The sequence below is a fragment of the Salmo salar genome, chromosome 24 (assembly GCF_965601325.2).
Source record: "Salmo salar chromosome 24, fSalSal1, whole genome shotgun sequence".
Classification (NCBI taxonomy): Eukaryota; Metazoa; Chordata; class Actinopteri; order Salmoniformes; family Salmonidae; genus Salmo; species Salmo salar.
Window position 1 is genome coordinate 26,621,474 of NC_138314.1, and position 19,855 is coordinate 26,641,328.

Here is a 19,855-nt window from a genome sequence, read left to right on the forward strand (position 1 = left end):
ATTAAAGGTCCCCAAGAACACAGTGGCCTTCATCATTCTTAAATGGGAGAAGTTTGGAACCAACAAGACTCTATCCTTGATTGATTTTAGAGCTGTAATGTATAGCTGAACTGTATAGCCCGAACTGAGCAATTGGGGAAGAAGGGCCTTGGTCGAGGAGGTGACCAAGAACCCAATGGTCACTCTGACAGAGCTCCGGAGTTCCTCTGTGGAGATGGGACAACCTTCCAGAAGGACAAACATTTCTGCAGCACTCCACCAATCAGGCCTTTATGGTAGAGTGGCCAGACTGAAGCCACTCCTCAGTGAAAGGCACATGACAGCCTGCTTAGAGTTTGCCAAAAGGCACGTAAAGGACTCACACCATGAGAAACAAGATTCACTGGTCTGATGAAACAAGATTGGCCTGAATGCTAAGTGTCACGTCTGGAGGAAATCTGGCACCATCCCTACTGTGAAGCATGGTGGTGGCAGCATCATGCTGTGGAGATGTTGTTCAGTGGCAGGGACTGGTAGACTACTCAGGATCGAGGGGAAAGATGAACAGAACAAAGTACAGAGAGATCCTTGATGAAAACCTGCTCCAGAGCACTCAGGACCTCAGACTGGGGTGAAGGTTCACCTTCCAACAAATCAAATCAAATTGTATTTGTCACAGCAGGGGTAGACCTTACAGTAAAATGCTTACTTACAAGCCCTTAACAAACAATGCAGTTTTAAGAAAAATACCTAAAAAAATTATTCAAAAGCAGCAGTAAAATAACAATAGCGAGGCTATATACAGAGGGTACCGGTTCAGAGTCAATGTGCGGGGGCACCGGTTAGTCGAGGTAATTGAGGTAATATATACATGTGGGTAGAGTTATTAAAGTGACTTATGCATATATAATAACAGAGTGTAGCAGCAGCATAAAAGAGGGAGGGGGCAAGGCAAATAGTCTGGGTAGCCATTTAGATGTTCAGTAAACTTATGGCTTGAGGGTAGAAGCTGTTAAGGACCTAGACTTGGCGCTCCAGTACCGCTTGCCGTGCGGTAGCAGAGAGAACAGTCTATGACTAGGGCGGCTGGAGTCAATTTTTAGGTCCTTCCTCTGGTGGTAAAGAGGTCCTGGATGGCAGGAAGCTTGGCCCCAGTGATGTATTGGGCCATACGCAATACCCACTGTAGTGCTTTGCGGTTAAATGGCTGAGCAGTTGCCATAACAGGCGGAGATGCAACCAGTTGGGATGCTCTTGATGGTGCAGCTGTATAACTTTTTGAGAATCTGAGGACCCATGCCAAATCTTTTCAGTCTCCTGAGGGGGAATAGGCGTTGTCGTGCCCTCTTACGACTGTCTTGGTGTGTTTGGACCATGACAGTTCTTTGGTGATGTGGACACCAAGGAACTTGAAGCTCTCAACCTGCTCCACTACAGCCCCGTCAATGAGAATGGGGGCGTGCTCCGTCCTCCTTTTCCTGTAGTCCACAATCATCTCCTTCCTCTTGATCACGTTGAGGGAGAGGGTGTTATCCTGGCATCACACTGCCAGGTCTCTGACCTACCTATAGGCTGTTTCATCGTTGTCAGTGATCAGGCCTACCACTGTTGTGTCGTCGGCAAACTTAATGATGGTGTTGGGAGTCGTGCTCGGCCATGCAGTCATGGGTGAACAGGGAGTACAGGAGGGGACAGAACACGCACCCCTGAGGGCCCCCGTGTTGAGGCAGCATGGCAGATGTGTTGTTACCTACCCTTACCACCTAGGGGCGGCCCATCAGGAAGTCCAGGATCCAGTTGCAGAGGGAAGTGTTCAGTCCCAGGGTCCTTAGCTTAGTGATGAGCTTTGAGGGCACTTCAGTGTTTAACACTGAGCTGTAGTCAATGAATAGCATTCTCATGTAACTATTCCTTTTGTCCAGGTGGGAAAGGGCAGTGTGGAGTGCAATAGAGATTGCATCATGTGTGGATCTGTTGGGGCGGAATGCAAATTGGAGTGGGTCTAGGGTTTCTGGGATAATAGTGTTGATGTGAGCCATGACCAGACTTTCAAAGCACTTCATGGCTACAGACGTGAGTGCTACGGGTCGATAGTCATTTAGGCAGGTTACCTTGGTGTTCTTGGGAACAGGGACTATGATGGTCAGCTTGAAACATGCTGGTATTACAGACCTGGCCAGGGACAGGTTGAAAATGTCAGTGAAGACACTTGCCAGTTGGTCACAGCCCTTAGCTGTGGTATATAAGCTATATATCACACCTCCTCGGGCCTTATTGCTTAATCATGGCAGTCAGAACAAGTTACATCGACATCCATTGATGGAAAATGATCTGGAGAGTTTAATAAGGGCGATTTATCTTTTCTCTTGCGACATTCTTAAACTCGCAAGAATTATTATTTTGATAGAAAACCGAATTTTCCTTGCTACGTCATTAAAACCTGCGTAGGTTTGAAGATTTCATTGGGCTAGACATTTTAGTTGGACCTGGCAACCCTAACAATTTCCCTGTTTGACCGCTAGGGTATTGCGACTCATACTGTGGTTGTCTATTCGCCTGAACAGGACAATGTTGTGTCCGTTTAAGGTTTTAAAACGTATTACTTACATTTTTGTCATTTATACCGAGGAGAAAAAAAACTACCATATTTATGACACGTAGCAAGGATATGTTTTTATAAAAGCAAAACATAATTGATGGGTCCTTCAACTTGCGGCGCCATATTTAATACATCGCAGTTTGTGATGATAGCTTGCAAGTAAGCTACCTGTCTGCAATCGTAAACTTTAGATTTTGATCTTAAAGCAAGCCATCAAAATACATCGAAATGAACGTCATAGATCATGTGAGGGATATGGCCGCCGCGGGACTTCACTCAAACGTTCGGATAATTAGTAGCTTACTGCTGACAATGAGCAATAATAATCCGTAAGTAACAATATATTAGCTAGCTACTGAACATCCCTCTGTGGTATTCGCTACCTAACTAGTTGTTCACTCCGTTCGATCATCCTTATAAGCATATCATTCTGTACAATTGATAACACATGTCCTAATCAGTGCATGCTTATCGTCAAGAGCCAAGCTGACATTGACGCAGTTGGCAATATTTATATTTAGTTAGCAAGCCAACTAACTTAAGATGAGTGTAAATGTACACTGAACAAGAATATAAACCCAACAATTTCAAAGATTTTGCTGAGTTACAGTTCATATAAGGAAGTAAATTGAAAAAAATGCATTAGGCCCTAATCTATGGATTTCACATGACTGGGCAGGGGCGCAGCCATGAGTGGGCGTGGGAGGGCATAGCCCACCCACTTGGGAGCCAGGTCAACTCACTGAGGATCCTGGGGTGAAGAGGCTGAAGGTGGAGGTCCTGGGCTGGTGTGGTTACACATGGTCTGTGGTTGTGAGGCCGGTTGGATGTACTGCCAAATTTTCTATTACAACGTTGGAGGTTGCTTATGGTGGAGGAATTAACATTCAATTATCTGGAAACAGCTCTGGTGGACATTCCTGCAGTCAGCATGCCAATTCCATGCTCCCTCAACTTGAGACATCTGTGGCATTGTTGCGTGACAAAAGAGCACAGGCCTTTTATTGTGCCCAGCACAAGGTGCACCTGTGTAATGATCGTGCTGTTTTTTTTTTCTTCTGTTTTTTTGTGTACACCACACCTGTCAGGTGAATGGATTATCTTGACAACGGGTAAAATGCTCACCATTTGGGATTTAAACAAATTTGTGCACAAAATTTGAGGGAACTAAGCTTTTTGTGCATATGGAACATTTCTGGGATCAGCTCATGAAACATAGGACCAGCACTTTAGATGTTGCATTTATATTTTTGTTCAGTGTAGTTGAATCTGGATTAATAATGTGACTATTTGTGAAAATATGTTGTATGTTGATTGCTAATTTCCTTGACCACTTCGTATAGTTATTGTCAGTCAAATACTGTGCCAGAGGCTGATGCACGTACCACATCTGTTCTTTCAGAGAACTGTTCTCACCATCCCAGAAGTACCAGCTGCTGGTTTATCATGCAGATGCCATCTTCCATGACAAGGAGTACCGTAATGCTGCTTGCAAGTACAACATGGCACTGCAGCAGAAGAAAGTGCTCAGCAAAACTTCTAAAGTGCGGCCATCTACCGGGGGAACTGCATCCTCCTTGCAGTCACAGGTGTGGAAGGCTCCCAACTCTGTCAATTACAACATATCTGGCTGTAGCAACAGGCATCCATGTCATTCATTAAAAATAATGCACATTTGACTGAGCTGCTCTACAGACTATATGTAATTGTGTACAATGTGCATTGCCTTCTGAATTGACCAAATGCCATTTTTCTTTATTTCAGAGTTTTCCCTCAGAGATTGAGGTCAAGTATAAGATTGCAGAGTGCTACACCATTCTGAAGCTGGATAAGGATGCAATTGCAGTGCTTGATGGGATTCCATCTAGACAGAGAACCCCAAAGGTAGGCTGCTGTTTTGAGGTCCCCTTCTGAAAGCCCCATCCTCTCTCAATGACACCCAAGCTTGCAGTGCCGTTTTATGATTATTTCAATAAAGTAAAGCAGCCCAGATTCTTGTGAGGAATTTCCGAATTGCATATTTGTTTATCCTTCCTCAGATCAACATGATGCTGGCTAATCTGTACAGGAAGGCTGGACACGAACGCTCTGCTGTCACAAGCTACAAAGAGGTCCTGAGACAGTGTCCCTTGGCACTGGATGCCATCATTGGTATGGACTAGTTATTGGGATGTTTCTGTAGTGCGTCACACAGACATGCCAAAATCCCATGTTGTTGTGCTCTTCATTTTGAAGGGTTATTTTAACTCGTGTCTGTTGTAGGTCTCCTGTCTCTGTCAGTGAAGGGAGCTGAGGTGGCGTCCATGACGATGGATGTGATCCAGAGTCTTCCCAACCTGGAGTGGCTCTCTGTGTGGATCAAATCCTATGCCTTCATACATGCAGGGGACAACCACAGAGCAATCAACTCCATCCGGTGATCAGACCAGTTCCTCATCCCACCATGGGAGTGTTATTCATTTCATGAATCATAATCTCCGGTATTGTTAAACTGTGGCTCTCATTCTGGGTGTTGTGTTTTTCTCCTTCTCAGCTCCCTGGAGAAGAAGTCTCTAATGCGTGACAATGTGGACCTGCTGGTGAGCCTGGCAGATGTGTACTTCAGGGCAGGCGACACAAAGAACTCCATCCTGAAGTTTGAGCAGGCCCAGATGCTGGACCCTTATCTGATCAAAGGTACTGGACAGCAGACATCAGAAAACCATCACTGACTAAATAAATCAGTTTCCTAGGACTCACTAAGCCAGGCTAGCGATTCTTATCTAAGACCTTAACTATTAGGTTTTTATGTATAGTTGAACTAATTCAGTTATGTTGTCTTTACTTACTGTCAGGCATGGATGTATATGGCTACCTTATGGCACGTGAGGGGCACCTGGAGGATGTTGAGGTCCTGGGAGGAAGGCTGTTCAACATCTCAGACCAGCATGCAGAGCCCTGGGTCATATCTGGGTAATACGGCTGGGAATTGCCAAGATAATCACGATACTTAGGTGCTGATACGATATGTATTGCGATTCTCATGATTCTATATGTATTGCAATTCGATATTCCAAACATATTGCTCACTATACAGTGCATTCGGAAAGTATTCAGACCCCTTGACTTTTTCAAAATGTTGTTAGGTTACAGCCTTATTCTAAAATGGATTTAAAAAAAAATGTTTACCTCATCAATCTATTCACAATACCCCAATAATGACCAAGCGAAAACAGGTTTTTAGAAATTGTTGCAAATGTATTAAAAATAAAAAAAACAGATACCTTATTTATATAAGGATTCAGACCCTTTGCTATGAGACTCAAAATTGATCTCGAGTGCATCCTGTTTCCATTGCTCATCCTTGAGATGTTTCAACAACTCCACCTGTGGTCAATTCAATTGATTGGACATGATTTGGAAAGGCACAAACCTGTCTATATAAGGTCCCACAGTTGACAGTGCATGTCAGAGCAAAAACCAAGCCATGAGGTCGAAGGAATTGTTTGTAGAGCTACGAGACAGGATTGTGCCGAGGCACAGATCTGGGGAAGGGTACCAAAATATTTCTGCATTGAAGGTCCCCAAGAACACAGTGGCTAAATACATGTTCCTACCAATCTGTTTTTTGGTGGCTCAGATGTCACAGCTTCTACAGTAAGCGCTACTCCCGGGCCCTCTACCTGGGTGCCAAGGCCATCCAGCTGAACAGCAACAGTGTGCAAGCCCTCCTCCTGAAGGGGGCAGCACTGAGGAACATGGGCCGAGTGCAGGAGGCCATCATCCACTTCAGAGAGGCCATGCGCCTGGCGCCCTGCCGTCTGGACTGCTATGAAGGCAAGGGGACCTACTTGTTATGATCGCATCATTGTAATGAACATGTGTTTTCATCTTGAACTGCCCCCACATAAAGCTGCAACATCAGATGTTTTTTTTGTTACTAGTATTGAAGTAGTCATGAGCCTTCTCTGTCCCCAGGTCTGATTGACTGTTACCTGGCATCCAATGGGATCCGAGAGGCAATGGGGATGGCCAATAACATCTATAAGACCCTGGGAGCGAATGCCCAGACTCTGACCATCCTGGCTACAGTCTGCCTGGAGGACCCTGTGACCCAGGAGAAGGCCAAAACCCTGCTGGATAAGGCACTAGCCCAGAGGCCTGACTACACCAAGGCTGTGGTCAAGAAGGCAGAGCTGCTAAGTATGTGGCTTGGTAGCAAACCCTGAAGTTCTATTAGTTGTTTTGCTGTAGAGATTTAGAACCATTGTATCTTTGTCATTTTTGTTTTACCGAAGATGTTAGGGACGAGATTTGATATTGTGTTTGTTTTCCCATTTAAGGTCGGGAACAGAAATACGAGGAAGGGATTGCTCTTCTCCGGAATGCCTTGGCCAATCAGAGCGACTGTGTGCTGCACAGGATGCTGGGGGATTTCTTGGTGGCGGTCAATGATTATCAAGAGGCTATGGACCAATACAGCATAGCGCTTAGGTAATGTTACGCCAAAGTCCAGGGTTTTACACAACTCATGAAATGTTAATGCAGTGTCGCTCTTAGGCCTACCTTTTCTCAAATATGTAGGGTGCACTTCGATCTTGAGACTGCACATGATTCTCTATCATCCGAATCTGACTCCATCTGTCTTTTAGCCTGGACCCGAATGACCAGAAGTCTCTGGAAGGAATGCAGAAGATGGAGAAGGAGGAGAGCCCTGCTGATGCCACTGTGGAGCTGGATGGAGATGACATGGAGGGCAGTGGGGAGGATGGAGAGCTGGAAGGCAGTGACAGTGAGGCAGCCCAGTGGGCAGACCAGGAGCAGTGGTTTGGCATGCAGTGACCCAGGCCCACTGCAGAGGCGCCAGGGGCACAGCGGGGGGCTGGGGGAATACGCCACACATGGGCATCATGGGTTCTTGATGTAATGCTCTGGTGGACTCTATATGGGTGTATATAAGATATGGGTGTATATAAGATACGGGTGTATAAAGCCCCATCTCAGGGTTATAGAGGTCATCATAGCAGCCACTGAGGTTTGGGGAGGATGCATTTTACAACCCAGCACCCCAAAATTATAACCTGCCATTCCACGTCTCCTTCCCTTTGCGATCACTGATTAGTTGGTAGGTGAAAATGAACATTACTAACCTATTTCATACCCATCAGGAGTAAATGAGATGAGGTGAAGAGGCTATTTTAGGATTGTTGGGCCGTGGCCCAAGAGTTTCCTTGTTTGTTGGGTTAACACAAGATAATCTGAAACCAGTAATCATTGAAATTATTCTATTTCTGCTGCTTAGTTTTTTCTGTTTGTAATATTTGCATGTATTAACACATATTGATGTGAAACTGGTGACATACTTTTCCTTCTGAATAATCAGATAACTTAAGGCCCGTCTCTCAATGTTGTGTGTCAATCACGGGGTCATTTAATTTGACACATTCTTTGCAAAGAAAGTAATGTTAGTTTTCCAATGCAGATGTTTAACCATGTGGTGTGTGTTTTGAAGATATAAAATCATGACGTCTGGTCTCATGCCCTGACATTCTATTGAAGTTTGTGGTAAATTAGTATTAATGACTTATTCTTGAGTAACAGTTCTAAAACAGTGTTTGTCAACTCCTCCTCCGAGTACCCCCCAACAGCACATTTTTGCTGTAGCCCCAGACAAATGCATGTGATTCAACTAATTGAGGGCTTGATGATTAGTTGAATCAGGTGTGCTTGTCTGGGGCTAAAACAAATGTGTGCCGTTGAGGGTACAAGGACTGGAGTTGGGAAACACTGCTCTAAAACATCCTTGTATTTAGGCTATAAACAAGGTAGCTTCAAATGAATACACATCGCCTGTCTGGCATATAGATAGGCAACATATTAATGTAGAATTGCTTTATTTACCTGAAACCACAAGTCATGTGACAATACAATCGTCAGCTCTGAAATTAGTTTGGCACACGTGTGCCACTGAAGGGACTGACTTTCAGGGTAATGGATCTGCAGCTATCGCCACACCTCCGCTGTCCCAGATACCGCAAAATCTGCTTCAAACATGTTGCACATTACAGCGCAAAGAAAAGTCTATTTGGTTATTTTACACATCCCCCCCCCAAAAAAAGAGTTCCTTAGGAAAAGATCATTTGTACTATTGTCCATTTAATTTATCAATACATTAATTACACATCTGATAAAATGGCTGCTTCAGAGAACATGCATCATGGAATAGTGTACATTAATAGAAAACTATAATAGGTATATTAAGATAACATAGGAACTCGTGTCTAGTTTGAAGGCTGCATTTACACAGGCAACCCAATTCTGATATTTCTTCACTACTTGGTCTTTTGCCAATAATTGGGCAAAAGACCAGAAATGGGCTGTCGTGTAAATGCAGCCTATGGCTCTTCATGTAAGGATGGAGGGGCCTGGGATTGGTTCATTTGATTCCAAAAACATTTATATCTATTCGGGTAAAAAAAATATACCATTTGATTACTTTTTTTGTCATGTAATTGCTTATGAAATGTATCATTCATGTCTTGATAGCTCTTCTTTATTGACATGCAGGTCTTGGAAGATGTGGTGCTGCTCAAAACACATGCACAACACTAAAGCAGTTCCTACAAGGGATTTATAGGAGGAGCGGGCTTACACGGCACTAGCTGCAGAGAGAGGAGAGAGAAAGACAGGGAGAAACCAAATCAATCATAGGACAGACAGAAACAAGGCATAGGTCAAAAAAGCAAAGACGCAAACAGAGACATGGCTCTCACTGGGAATTTAAAAAGGCATGGTGAACAGAAAGCCATTAAGTCATCTACTGCTTCATGCCAAGTGCAAACAGAAAGATGGAAATAAATGCAGTAAGACATTCAGCGGTGTAAAGTACTTAAAATTACTTTAAAGTACTAAAGTCATTTTTGTGTGTGTGTATATCTGTACTTTACTATTTATATTTGACAACTTTTACTTCACTTCATTCCTAAAGCAAATGGTGTACTTTTTACTCCATACATTTTCCCTGACACCCCAAAATACTCGTTATATTTTGATAGCTTAGTAGGACAGAAAATGGTCCAGTTGACACACCCTACTTCCTCTGATCTGGCAGACTCACTAAAACACAAACACTTCATTTGTAAATGATGTCTGACTGTTGGAGTGTGACCCTGGCTATCTGTAAATAAAAATGATTGTGCCATCTGGTTTGCTTAATAAGCAATTTTAAACGATTCATACTTTTACTTTTGATATGTAAGTATATTTAAAACCAAATACTTTAGTAGTATTTTACTGGGTGGCTTTCACTTTTCTATTAACGAATCTTTACTTTTACTCATGTATGACAATTGGGTACTTTTTCCACCACTGATTGGAAGAAATAGCAGTTAGGTTTAATTACACTCAAGCGTTTACTGGCATGGTATTGGGGAAAGCCTGCTTTCTAGGAATACCTATTACCTACGGTGTTTCTAAAACACACTCAAGTAAAACTAGTGTAAAGGTATGGAGCATCATTAAAACTCTATACACATAGATACTATTTGTGTTATATGTACAGACTCTTCTACAAGCCAGTCATTTTAGCATTGGGCCTATATACTATGGCCAAAGCAGTCTCTGCTTGGTGATCCACCCCAATAGGGAGTGCTGACCACAACAGTCCCATCAAAGCATCCATCTTGTGCTCAACTGATATGAAAATCTACCACTTGGTGTGTTTATACATATTCAAGTACAGTATATGCACAATACTTAATATATATTATTATTGTAATAAAGACACTACAGTGTCCATAAATGAAGACCAAACATAAAAAAGTGAACCTTAATGAAAAGACAGAATATGTTGTGTTCAAGTAAACGTGTTTAACGACAGGCTTGTCTATATTACAAAAAACTGCTTTGAATTGAACTAAGGTAACATTTACATATTTTTCCTAACCCTAACCTCCCTCAAGGAACATCAAAAGAACATATTAAACTTTAAAAAAGCAACATAAAAAGGCAAATGAGGGCTCTAGATTTCCTTATTCACAAGCCAAATGGCACATACCTCAACACGCAATATGACAATGTTTATGAAAAGCTTACTGAGGAACACAGGTAGTAATCAATTGTGATATCAATAGCATTGAGGTAGCTGTGCTCTGACTAGAGCAGAAAATAAACACAAAAAAAGCAAATGGAGGAGTTCAAACAGGGGAACGAACAATCATTCATTTGGTGAAGAAATTCCCGTTATTCATGCCTGGGCAGAACACATGCAGTTTTGGTACAGACTTCTGATTCAGTGCAAATGATGGTCCTTACAGTTATGGCACAGCATACTTATCTACAAGTTCTTTAGAGGTCAAAGTTCACACTGAAAACAAGAGAAACGTTTGAGTTCTGTGCACTCCCCTTATACCACCTGGCTGCCCCCCCTCCCCCCACACGCCTTCCCAAAGCTACAAAAATCTTAATTTTAATAAAATAGTGTTAATTCTCTATACACAGACAGCTCCTAAATAGCTGATTTTTTTTATGCCTGTTAAAAAAGAAAAGAAAAGGGGAGCAAAAAAATAACCAAAACCTTGTTATTAAATTAAAGACATGGACAAATGACAAACCAAAAGCATTAAAAATATGAATAAAAAAGCGGAATGATGAAAATGTCCTGGAGACGAACCAGCAGAGGGCTCACAGATTACATCTGTCATCAACACAGGTACAAATGTTGACTTGAGCGCTCACTGCAGTTGATGTGGTTGATCCTGGTTAATGGGGGATTTTGTTAGACGTGTATTAATCTCCACTCACACTGGTGCACTGGGAGGGTTGTGTGGTGTAGTCAGGACCAGAACAGGGCAGACACGTTAGTGTCGATGCTGTAGAGCCACAGCACCAGGGGGAGGGTGATGCCCACAAAGGGCCAGGAGATGCCCTCTGTGCATGCAGAGAGGGACCAGCCTTTGCTGGCTGACTTAGACTCTGGCTGGTTACCGGGTTCCAGGTAGTTCCTGGCCACGAACTTTAGCAGCTCATCCAGCAGGATGACGGGCAGGGAGATCTTCAGCACCACCAGCCACTGGGTCAGGTCCAGAGGGGTGATCTGGAAGATGACCTGGAAGGATAGAGGAGAATGAGGGATGGAGAGAGAGTGAACATGGGGAACCTTTAGATTGACCTGGCTGCTATAAGTAAAGCTGACTTACGGGCAGTGGCTCCACATAGAGGATGAGGAAGTGGAGGGACATGGAGAGGCAGATGGCCCCCAGCAGCCAGATGTTCTCCCAGGGAGGCATACGCAGCAGGGACTGGTTCTCTGACAGGCTGGGAGAAGGTCACATTGTGGATCAGATTAGTCAAAACTCTATATTCTATTCTTGGACTTATAAAAGTTGGAGCTGTCCTCCACTGAATGCAAATGATTTTTGAGGATGAAAGAAAGCTCATGTCACTGCAGGAGACTCACCTGTTAAGGGCATTGCACATCTCAATGGTGACAAGCACAGACAGGGCCATGGTCATGGGGTAGGGGGACTCAAACACATGACACTCCAGGTCTGAGAAGTCAGGGTTGTCCGGGGAACACTGCAGGAAGTGGCTCTGTGGGGGGAGGAGTCAGACATGAGAGATAAGAAAGGCTGGGAGGTAAAACACCATTTGGACAGTAAAGCTGACATCAAGACGTTAGTCTCACCAGCTGGTACAGAGAGATCATAGGGCCATCCTCAGCAGCCACGAACCACCAGGTAGCGGCTCCCACTGTGGCAGCTCCCACATAGCCTGAGGACAGAGACACAGCTGACTGACTGTGGGACAGACTAGTTCTATAACTAGGAAGACAATGGACAGGCAGAGAGGTGCACAATAACAGTATGTGGCAGGGTATGCCAGTAGCAGTGAGCTTGAGAAAATGTTAAGATTGAGCTATGATATAGAATTGGAAACAAAGCACAACAGTCCCATTAACTCACATCCGATGGCCAGGTATCTGAAGAAGAGCCATCCAGAGATGAGGGGCTCCTTGGCACTGCGGGGGGGCTTGTTCATGATGTCCAGGTCAGGGGGGTTGAAGCCCAGTGCGGTGGCAGGGAGACCATCTGTCACCAGGTTGACCCACAGCAGCTGAACGGGGATCAGAGCCTCAGGGAAGCCCAGAGCAGCCGTCAGGAAGATACTGCCCCCGTAGAGACACATCATTAACCTCCACAGGAGCACCATGACACCACTACAGAGACATCACTTTGGCAGGAGGAGGTACGTAAATGACAGACTCACCAGACGACCTCTCCCACGTTGGAGGAGATGAGGTAGCGGATGAACTGTTTCATGTTGTTGTAGATGGCCCTGCCCTCCTCCACAGCCGCCACGATGGAAGAAAAGTTGTCATCGGCCAGGACCATCTCAGAGGCTGACTTGGCCACGGCAGTGCCAGAGCCCATGGCGATGCCAATCTCTGCCTTCTTCAAGGCAGGAGCATCGTTCACTCCATCACCAGTCTGTGGGAGAAAACACAGATACTTAAGGGTGGATAGGAGGCTACAAGACAACAGTAATAGATGAAACAGCTTTGCATGTACAGTAAGGATGCGAGTGGGGGGAGGGGTTCAGCGTACCATGGCTGTGATCTCATCCATGGCCTGCAGGAACTCAACGATCTTGGACTTGTGGGAGGGCTCGACACGGGCGAAGCAGCGGGCGTTGATAACAGCATCACGTTGGGCCTGAGGGGACAGGTCGTCAAACTCGCGGCCAGTGAACGCCATTTTGTCCACGTCGTCTTCCTCACCCAGGATGCCGATACGGCGGCAGATGGCCACGGCAGTGCCCTTGTTGTCGCCGGTGATCATGATGACGCGGATGCCGGCTAGGCGGCACAGCTTGATGGAGGCAGCCACCTCGGTCCTGGGAGGGTCCAGCATGCCAACGCAGCCCACGAAGGTCAGATCAGACTGGGCAGAGAAACACAAAAACAGAGTCACCATCAGGGTTCCTACTAGAATTGCACAATACATCCAAAGGTTATGCTACACTGAACAAAAATATAAAAACGGAAACATGCCACAAGATTTATTGAGTTACAGTTCATTTAAGGAAATCAGTCAATTGAAATAAATTATTTAGGCTCTAATCTATGGATTTTACATGACTGGGAAGACAGATATGCATCTGTTGGTCACAGATCCTTTTGAAAAAAAATAAGGGCCCAGATCAGAAAATCAGTCAGTATCTGGTGTGACCATTTGCCTCATGCAGCACAACACATCTCCTTCGAATACAGTTGATTGTGGCCTATGAAATGGCTGTGCGAAATTGCTGGATATTGGCGAGAACTGGAATACGCTGTCGAACATGTCGAACCAGAGCATTCCAAACATGCTCAATGGTGAGTATGCAGGCCATGGAAGAACTGGGACATTTTCAGTACAGAACCTTGCGGCATTGAACTGTGCGTTATCATGCTGAAATGGTGGCGGATGAATGGCACGACAATGGGCCTTAGGATCTCATCATGGTGTCTCTGTGCATTGAAATTACCATCGATGAAATGCAATTGTGTTTGGTGTCCGTAGCTTATGCCTGCCCATACCATAACCCCACCGCCACTACGGGGCCCTCTGTTCACAACGTTGACATCAGCAAACGGCTTGCCCACACGACGCCATACATGCTGTCTGCTATCTGCCTGGTACAGTTGAAACTGGGATTAATATTTGAAGAGCACACTTCTCCAGTGTGCCAGTGGCCATCGAAAGTGAGCATTTGGCCACTGAGGTCGGTTGTGACGCCGAACTGCAGTCGGTTTAAGAACCTGGTGAGGACGACGAGCATGCAGATGAGCTTCCCTGAGACGGTTTCTAACAGAAATACTTTGGTTGTGCAAACCCACAGTTTCATCAGCTGTCCGGGTGGCTGGTCTCAGACGACACCGCTGGTGAAGAAGCCGGATGTGGAGGTCCTGGGCTGGCGAGGTCCTGGGCTGGCGTGGTTACATATGGTCTTCGGTTGTGAGGCCGGTTGGACGTACTGCCAAATTCTCTAAAATGACGTTGGAGGCAGCTTATGGTAGTGAAATTAACATAAAATTCTCTGGGAACAGCTCTGGCGGACATTCCTGCAGTCAGCATGCCAATTTCACACTCCCTCAAAACTTGAGATTTCTGTGGCATTGTGTTGTGTGCCAAAACTGCACATTTTAAAGTGGCCTTTTATTGTCCCCAGCACAAGGTGCACCTGTGTAATGATCGTGCTGTTTAATCAGCTTCTTGATAAGCCACACCTGTCAGGTGGATGGATTATCTTGGCAAAGGTGAAATGCTCACCAACAGGGAGGTAAACAAATGTGTGCACAAAATTTGAAAGAATTAAGCTTTTTAGGCGTATGGGAAACTTCTGGCCTCTTATTTCTGCTCAAGAAACATGGGACCACTTTACATGTTGCATTTATATTTGTCTTCATATGATATTAATAGGATCCAGCAGTATAAGTCAGATATGGTATCTACACATAACAAATGCCTTTTCGCAAAATGCCTGTCAACTCCTACTCTATGCAGTGGTGATGAGTAGTGCTCACCTCGTAATCAACGAAGCGGGCACAATCAACCAGCACCATGTCCTCCTTCCTGGGTGGGGTGTCCCGGGTGGCCAGAGCCAGGCAGCGCAGGGTGTCACGCCCCGTCCCGTACCCACGGATCGTTGACATGATCCTCTCTTTGATGCCCGGGGTCATGGCAACCTTGCAGGTGCCCACTCTGACATGAGTACATCTGTCAATAACTCCCTCGGGGGCACCCTGTGGGGATTAAAGTGTTTTAAAGGTTGACACACAATTCAAATATGGTTGACTTAAAAACACTAACACTTGGTTCAATGTGAGTCAAACATAGCAGAGTTTCTAAAAATGTGGTGATACCTTGACAAACATCTTTCCAAGCGAGGAGCGGGCCTTGTTGGGGGTGCAGTACACAGACATCGACTTCCTGTCTCTGGAGAACTCCAGGGTGAATTCCTTCTTCATCAGTTGCATGATCACCTGACAGACAACACACCACTCAGAAAACCTGCTAACAACCAGCTGTGGAGTAACACACCATTTCATTCTTCAATGGTTGAAGTTAGTGTACATACAGAGTTGCAGGCATTGGCCCTGTCGATCTTGGTCAGGCCTTTGACATCGGTGTCAAACGCATTCATCTTCTCCACCAGGCAGGTGAGAGCCGTCTCTGTAGCCTCGCCAACCTTCTCATACACACCTTTGGCCTGACAACACAAACATTAGCCAATCAGTCACCGCTACTCAACATCCCTTAATGATCCATATGAAGGAGGAGATAGGCAGTCAGGTAGACACACAGACCTCGTTGAAGTCCAGAGAGGAGTCATTGCACAGGGCACAGATGGTGGCAATCTCCACCAGACCATCAAACGCAGAGGACTTCACTAGTCTGCCATCCTGGTACCTGGAGGGAGACACACAGGCCAGGAGACAAGATGAATAATTAACTCCCTCCAACGTTTTATGTAATTGGAAGTAAATAAATAATTGTATCTTAAACGGACTGGCGTTAAGAGAGTATTTGGTACTTACACTTCTCCTTCAGGGGCGTAAGTAGAGCCAGTGATGGTGAACTCATTCAGAGAGCAGCTGTTCCCTTCGGCCTGGTCAATGATGAACATCTGGAGACCACAACACAGACAAGGAAAGTTAGGGCTGACTAACACACACACACACAAACTAATCATCTCACACCAAATGTTATTAGTCACATGCGCCGAATACAACAGGTGTAGACCTTACAGTGAAATGCTTACTTACAAGCCCCTAACCGACAATGCAGTTTAAGAAAATACAGATAAGAATAAAAGATAAAAGTAACAAGTAATTAAAAAGCAGCAGTGAAATAATAATAGCGAGACTATATACAGGGGGCTACCGATACAGAGTCAATGTGCGGGGGCACCGGTTAGTTGAGGTAGTATGTACATGTAGGTAGAGTTATTAAAGTGACTGTGCATAGACGACAACAGAGAGTAGCAGTGGTGTAAAGAGGGGGTGGGGGGCACTGCAAATATTCTGGGTAGCCATTTGACTAGATGTTCAGGAGTCTTATTGCTTGGGGGTAGAAGCCTCTTGGACCTAGACTTGGCACTCCGGTAGAACAGTCTATGACTAGGGTGGAGTCTGAAAATTCTTAGGGCCTTCCTCTGACACTGCCTGGTATAGAGGTCCTGGATGGCAGGAAGCTTGGTCCCAGTGATGTACTGGAGCGTTCACACTACGCCACGTAGTGCCTTGCAGTCGGAGGCTAAGCAGTTGCCATACCAGGCAGTGATGCAACCAGTCAGGATGCTCTCGATGGTGCAGCTGTAGAACCTTCAGATTGGGAATAGGTTTTGTCGTGCCCTCTTCATGACTGTCTTGGTGTGCTTAGACCGTGTTAGTTTGTTGGTGATGTGGACCCCAAGGAACTTGAAGCTCTCAACCTGCTCCACTGCAGCCCCATCGATGAAAATGGGGGCGTGCTCGGTCCTCCTTTTCCTGTAGACCACAATCATCTCCTTTGTCTTGATCACGTTGAGGGAGAGGGTGTTGTCCTGGCACCACACGGCCAGGTCTCTGATCTCCTCCCTATAGGCTGTCTCGTCGTTGATCAGGCCTACCACTGTTGTGTCATCAGCAAATGTAATGATTGTGTTGGAGTTGTGCCTGGCCGTGCAGTCATGAGTGAACAGGGAGTACAGGAGGGGACTGAGCACGCACACCCCTGAGGGGCCCCCGTGCTGAGGATCACCGTGGCAGATGTGTTGTTACCTACCCTTACCACCTGGGGGCAGCCCATCAGGAAGTCCAGGATCCAGTTGCAGAGGGAGGTGTCTAGTCCCAGGGTCCTTAGCTTATTGATGAGCTTTGAGGGCACTATGGTGTTGAACACTGAGCTGTAGTCAATGAATAGCATTCTCATATAGGTGTTCCTTTTGTCTAGGTGGGAAAGGGCAGTGTGGAGTGCAATGGAGATTGCATCATCTGTGGATCTGTTGGGGCTGTATGCAAATTGGAGAGGGTCTAAGATTTCTGGGATGATGGTGTTGATGTGAGCCATGACCAGCGTTTCAAAGCACTTCATGGCTACAGACATGAGTGCTACGGGTAGGTAGTCATTTAGGCAGATTACCTTAGTGTTCTTGGGCACAGGGACTATGGTGGTCTGCTTAAAACATGTTGGTATTACAGACTCGGACAGGGAGAGGTTGAAAATGTGAGTGAAGAGACTTGCCAGTTGGGCAGCGCATGCTCGCAGTACACGTCCTGGTAATCTGTCTGGCCCTGTGGCCTTGTGAATGTTGACCAGTTTAAAGTTCTTATTCACGTCAGCTGCGGAGAGCGTGATCACACAGTCTTCCGGAACAGCTGGTGCTCTCATGCATGTTTCAGTGTTATTTGCCTCGAAGTGAGCATATAAGTGGTTTAGCTCATCTGGTAGGCTCGTGTCACTGGGCAGCTCTCGGCTGTGCTTCCCTTTGTAGTATGTAATGGTTTGCAAGCCCTGCCACATCCGACGAGCGTCAGAGCCGGTGTAGTACGATTTGATCTTAGTCCTGTATTGACGCTTTGCCTGTTTGATGGTTCGTTGGAGGGCATAGCCGGGATTTCTTATAAGTTTCCGGGTTAGAGTCCCGCTCCATGAAAGCGGCAGCTCTAGCCTTTAGCTCAGTGCAGATGTTGCCTGTAATACATGGTTTCTGGTTGGGGTATGTACGTACGGCCACTGTGGGGACAACGTCATCGATGCACTTATTGATGAAGTCAATGACTGATGTGGTGTACTCCTCAATGCCATCGGAGGAATCCCGGAACATATTCCAGTCTGTGCTAGCAAAACAGTACTGTAGCTTAGCATCTGCCTCATCTGACCACTTTTTTATTGATCTAGTTACTGGTGCTTCCTGCTTTAATTTTTGCTTGTCAGCAGGAATCAGGAGGATGGAATTATGGTCAGATTTGCCAAATGGATGGCGAGGGAGAGCCTTGTATGCGTCTCTGTGTGTGGAATATAGGTGGTCCAGAGTTATTTTTCCTCTGGTTGCACATTTAACAGGCTGATAGAAATTTGGTAAAACGGATTTAAGTTTCCCTGCATTAAAGTCCCCGGCTACTAGGAGCGCCGCCTTTGGGTGAGTTCTTGTTTGCTTATGACGGAATACAGCTCATTCAATGCTGTCTTGGTACCAGCCTCTGACTATGGTGGTATGTAAACAGCTACAAAGAATATAGATGAGAACTCTCTCGATAGGTAGTGTGGTCTACAGCTTATCATGAGATACTCTACCTCAGGCGAGCAATAGCTTGAGTTTCCTTAGATATCGTGCACCAGCTGTTGTTTACAGAAATACATAGACCACCGCCCCTTGTCTTACCAGACGCCGCTGTTCTATCCTGCTGGTACATCATATAACCAGCCAGCTGTATGTTGTCGTCATCGTTCAGCCACGACTCCGTGAAGCATAAGATGTTAGTTTTTAATTGGTAGTTCAATCTTCTGTGTAACTCGTCGATTTTATTGTCCAAAGATTGCACGTTTGCTAGCAGAATGGAGGGAAGTGGGGGTTTATTTGATCGCCTGCAAATTCTCAGAAGGCAGCCGGACCTTCGACCCCTCTTTCTCAGCCTCCACGCAGATCACAGGGATCAGGGCCTGTTCCCGAGGAAGCAACATATCCTTCGCGTCGGGCTTGTCAGAGTCGTGAAAGGAAAAAGAGGATTCTGCTAGTCTGTGGTGAGTAATCGCAGTCCTGATGTCTAGAAGTTATTTTTGGTCATAAGAGATGTATGGTTACGACATTACATTAGAGGCCATTTATTAACTTACACTGTAGATGGCAGCAAACACCCCATAATAGCACAGTGGACAACAGCAAGTCAGCACCACAGAGCCTGTGAGAGCTGTAGATCTGCTCTCACAACTGTACTCCAGTTCTCCAGAACCCCCAACAGCACACATTTTTGTTGTAGCCCCAGACAAACTTGTCAACTAATCAAGCCCTGGATGAGTTGAATCAGGCGGGTTTGTCCTGGGCTACAACAACGTGTGCTGTTGGGGGTACTGGAGGACTGGAGTTAGGAAACACTGCTGTAGACCACCTTATACTGTGTGTGTGTGTGTGTCATACTCTCTGGGCTGGAGGGATTTAGATGCCCTATGGCTGTGTGGGGGCTAAGGCAGGAGTCTAGCAGTGAGCAGTGCTTGTTTGGTTTAGTCCATAAGTAAATAGTGGAGGCCATCTGTCAGGGAGCCAGCATAAAGATAA

General features: G+C 45.6%; 2 protein-coding genes across 5 annotated transcripts in view; one reads left to right on the forward strand and one right to left on the reverse strand.

Annotated features, from left to right (window-relative positions):
- The first annotated feature begins 2,509 nt into the window (after positions 1 to 2,509).
- LOC106585471 (anaphase-promoting complex subunit 7) lies at positions 2,510 to 8,103 on the forward strand. Its single transcript, XM_014171705.3, has 11 exons — positions 2,510 to 2,907; positions 3,981 to 4,167; positions 4,343 to 4,462; positions 4,618 to 4,729; positions 4,841 to 4,994; positions 5,112 to 5,254; positions 5,413 to 5,530; positions 6,198 to 6,394; positions 6,536 to 6,760; positions 6,901 to 7,051; positions 7,210 to 8,103. The coding sequence occupies exons 1-11, from the start codon at positions 2,807 to 2,809 to the stop codon at positions 7,397 to 7,399; spliced, it is 1,698 nt and encodes a 565-aa protein (XP_014027180.1). The 5' UTR covers positions 2,510 to 2,806; the 3' UTR covers positions 7,400 to 8,103.
- Positions 8,104 to 8,695: 592 nt separating this feature from the next.
- Positions 8,696 to 19,855, reverse strand: part of LOC106585469 (sarcoplasmic/endoplasmic reticulum calcium ATPase 2a) — a 29,455-nt gene continuing 18,295 nt past the window's right edge. For 2 of the 4 annotated variants that reach the window (XM_014171702.3, XM_045706885.2), the window contains 12 exons: positions 16,137 to 16,225; positions 15,906 to 16,008; positions 15,677 to 15,808; positions 15,462 to 15,581; positions 15,123 to 15,341; positions 13,162 to 13,497; positions 12,824 to 13,044; positions 12,520 to 12,722; positions 12,243 to 12,328; positions 12,015 to 12,148; positions 11,755 to 11,872; positions 8,696 to 11,663 (listed from right to left, as the gene is read on the reverse strand). In XM_014171702.3, coding sequence (XP_014027177.1) covers positions 11,391 to 11,663; positions 11,755 to 11,872; positions 12,015 to 12,148; positions 12,243 to 12,328; positions 12,520 to 12,722; positions 12,824 to 13,044; positions 13,162 to 13,497; positions 15,123 to 15,341; positions 15,462 to 15,581; positions 15,677 to 15,808; positions 15,906 to 16,008; positions 16,137 to 16,225 — 2,034 coding nt within the window. In that variant the 3' untranslated portion in view covers positions 8,696 to 11,390. The remainder of the gene's footprint in view (positions 11,664 to 11,754; positions 11,873 to 12,014; positions 12,149 to 12,242; positions 12,329 to 12,519; positions 12,723 to 12,823; positions 13,045 to 13,161; positions 13,498 to 15,122; positions 15,342 to 15,461; positions 15,582 to 15,676; positions 15,809 to 15,905; positions 16,009 to 16,136; positions 16,226 to 19,855) is intronic. The other 2 variants (XM_014171704.3, XM_014171703.3) reach the window with 2 other exon arrangements.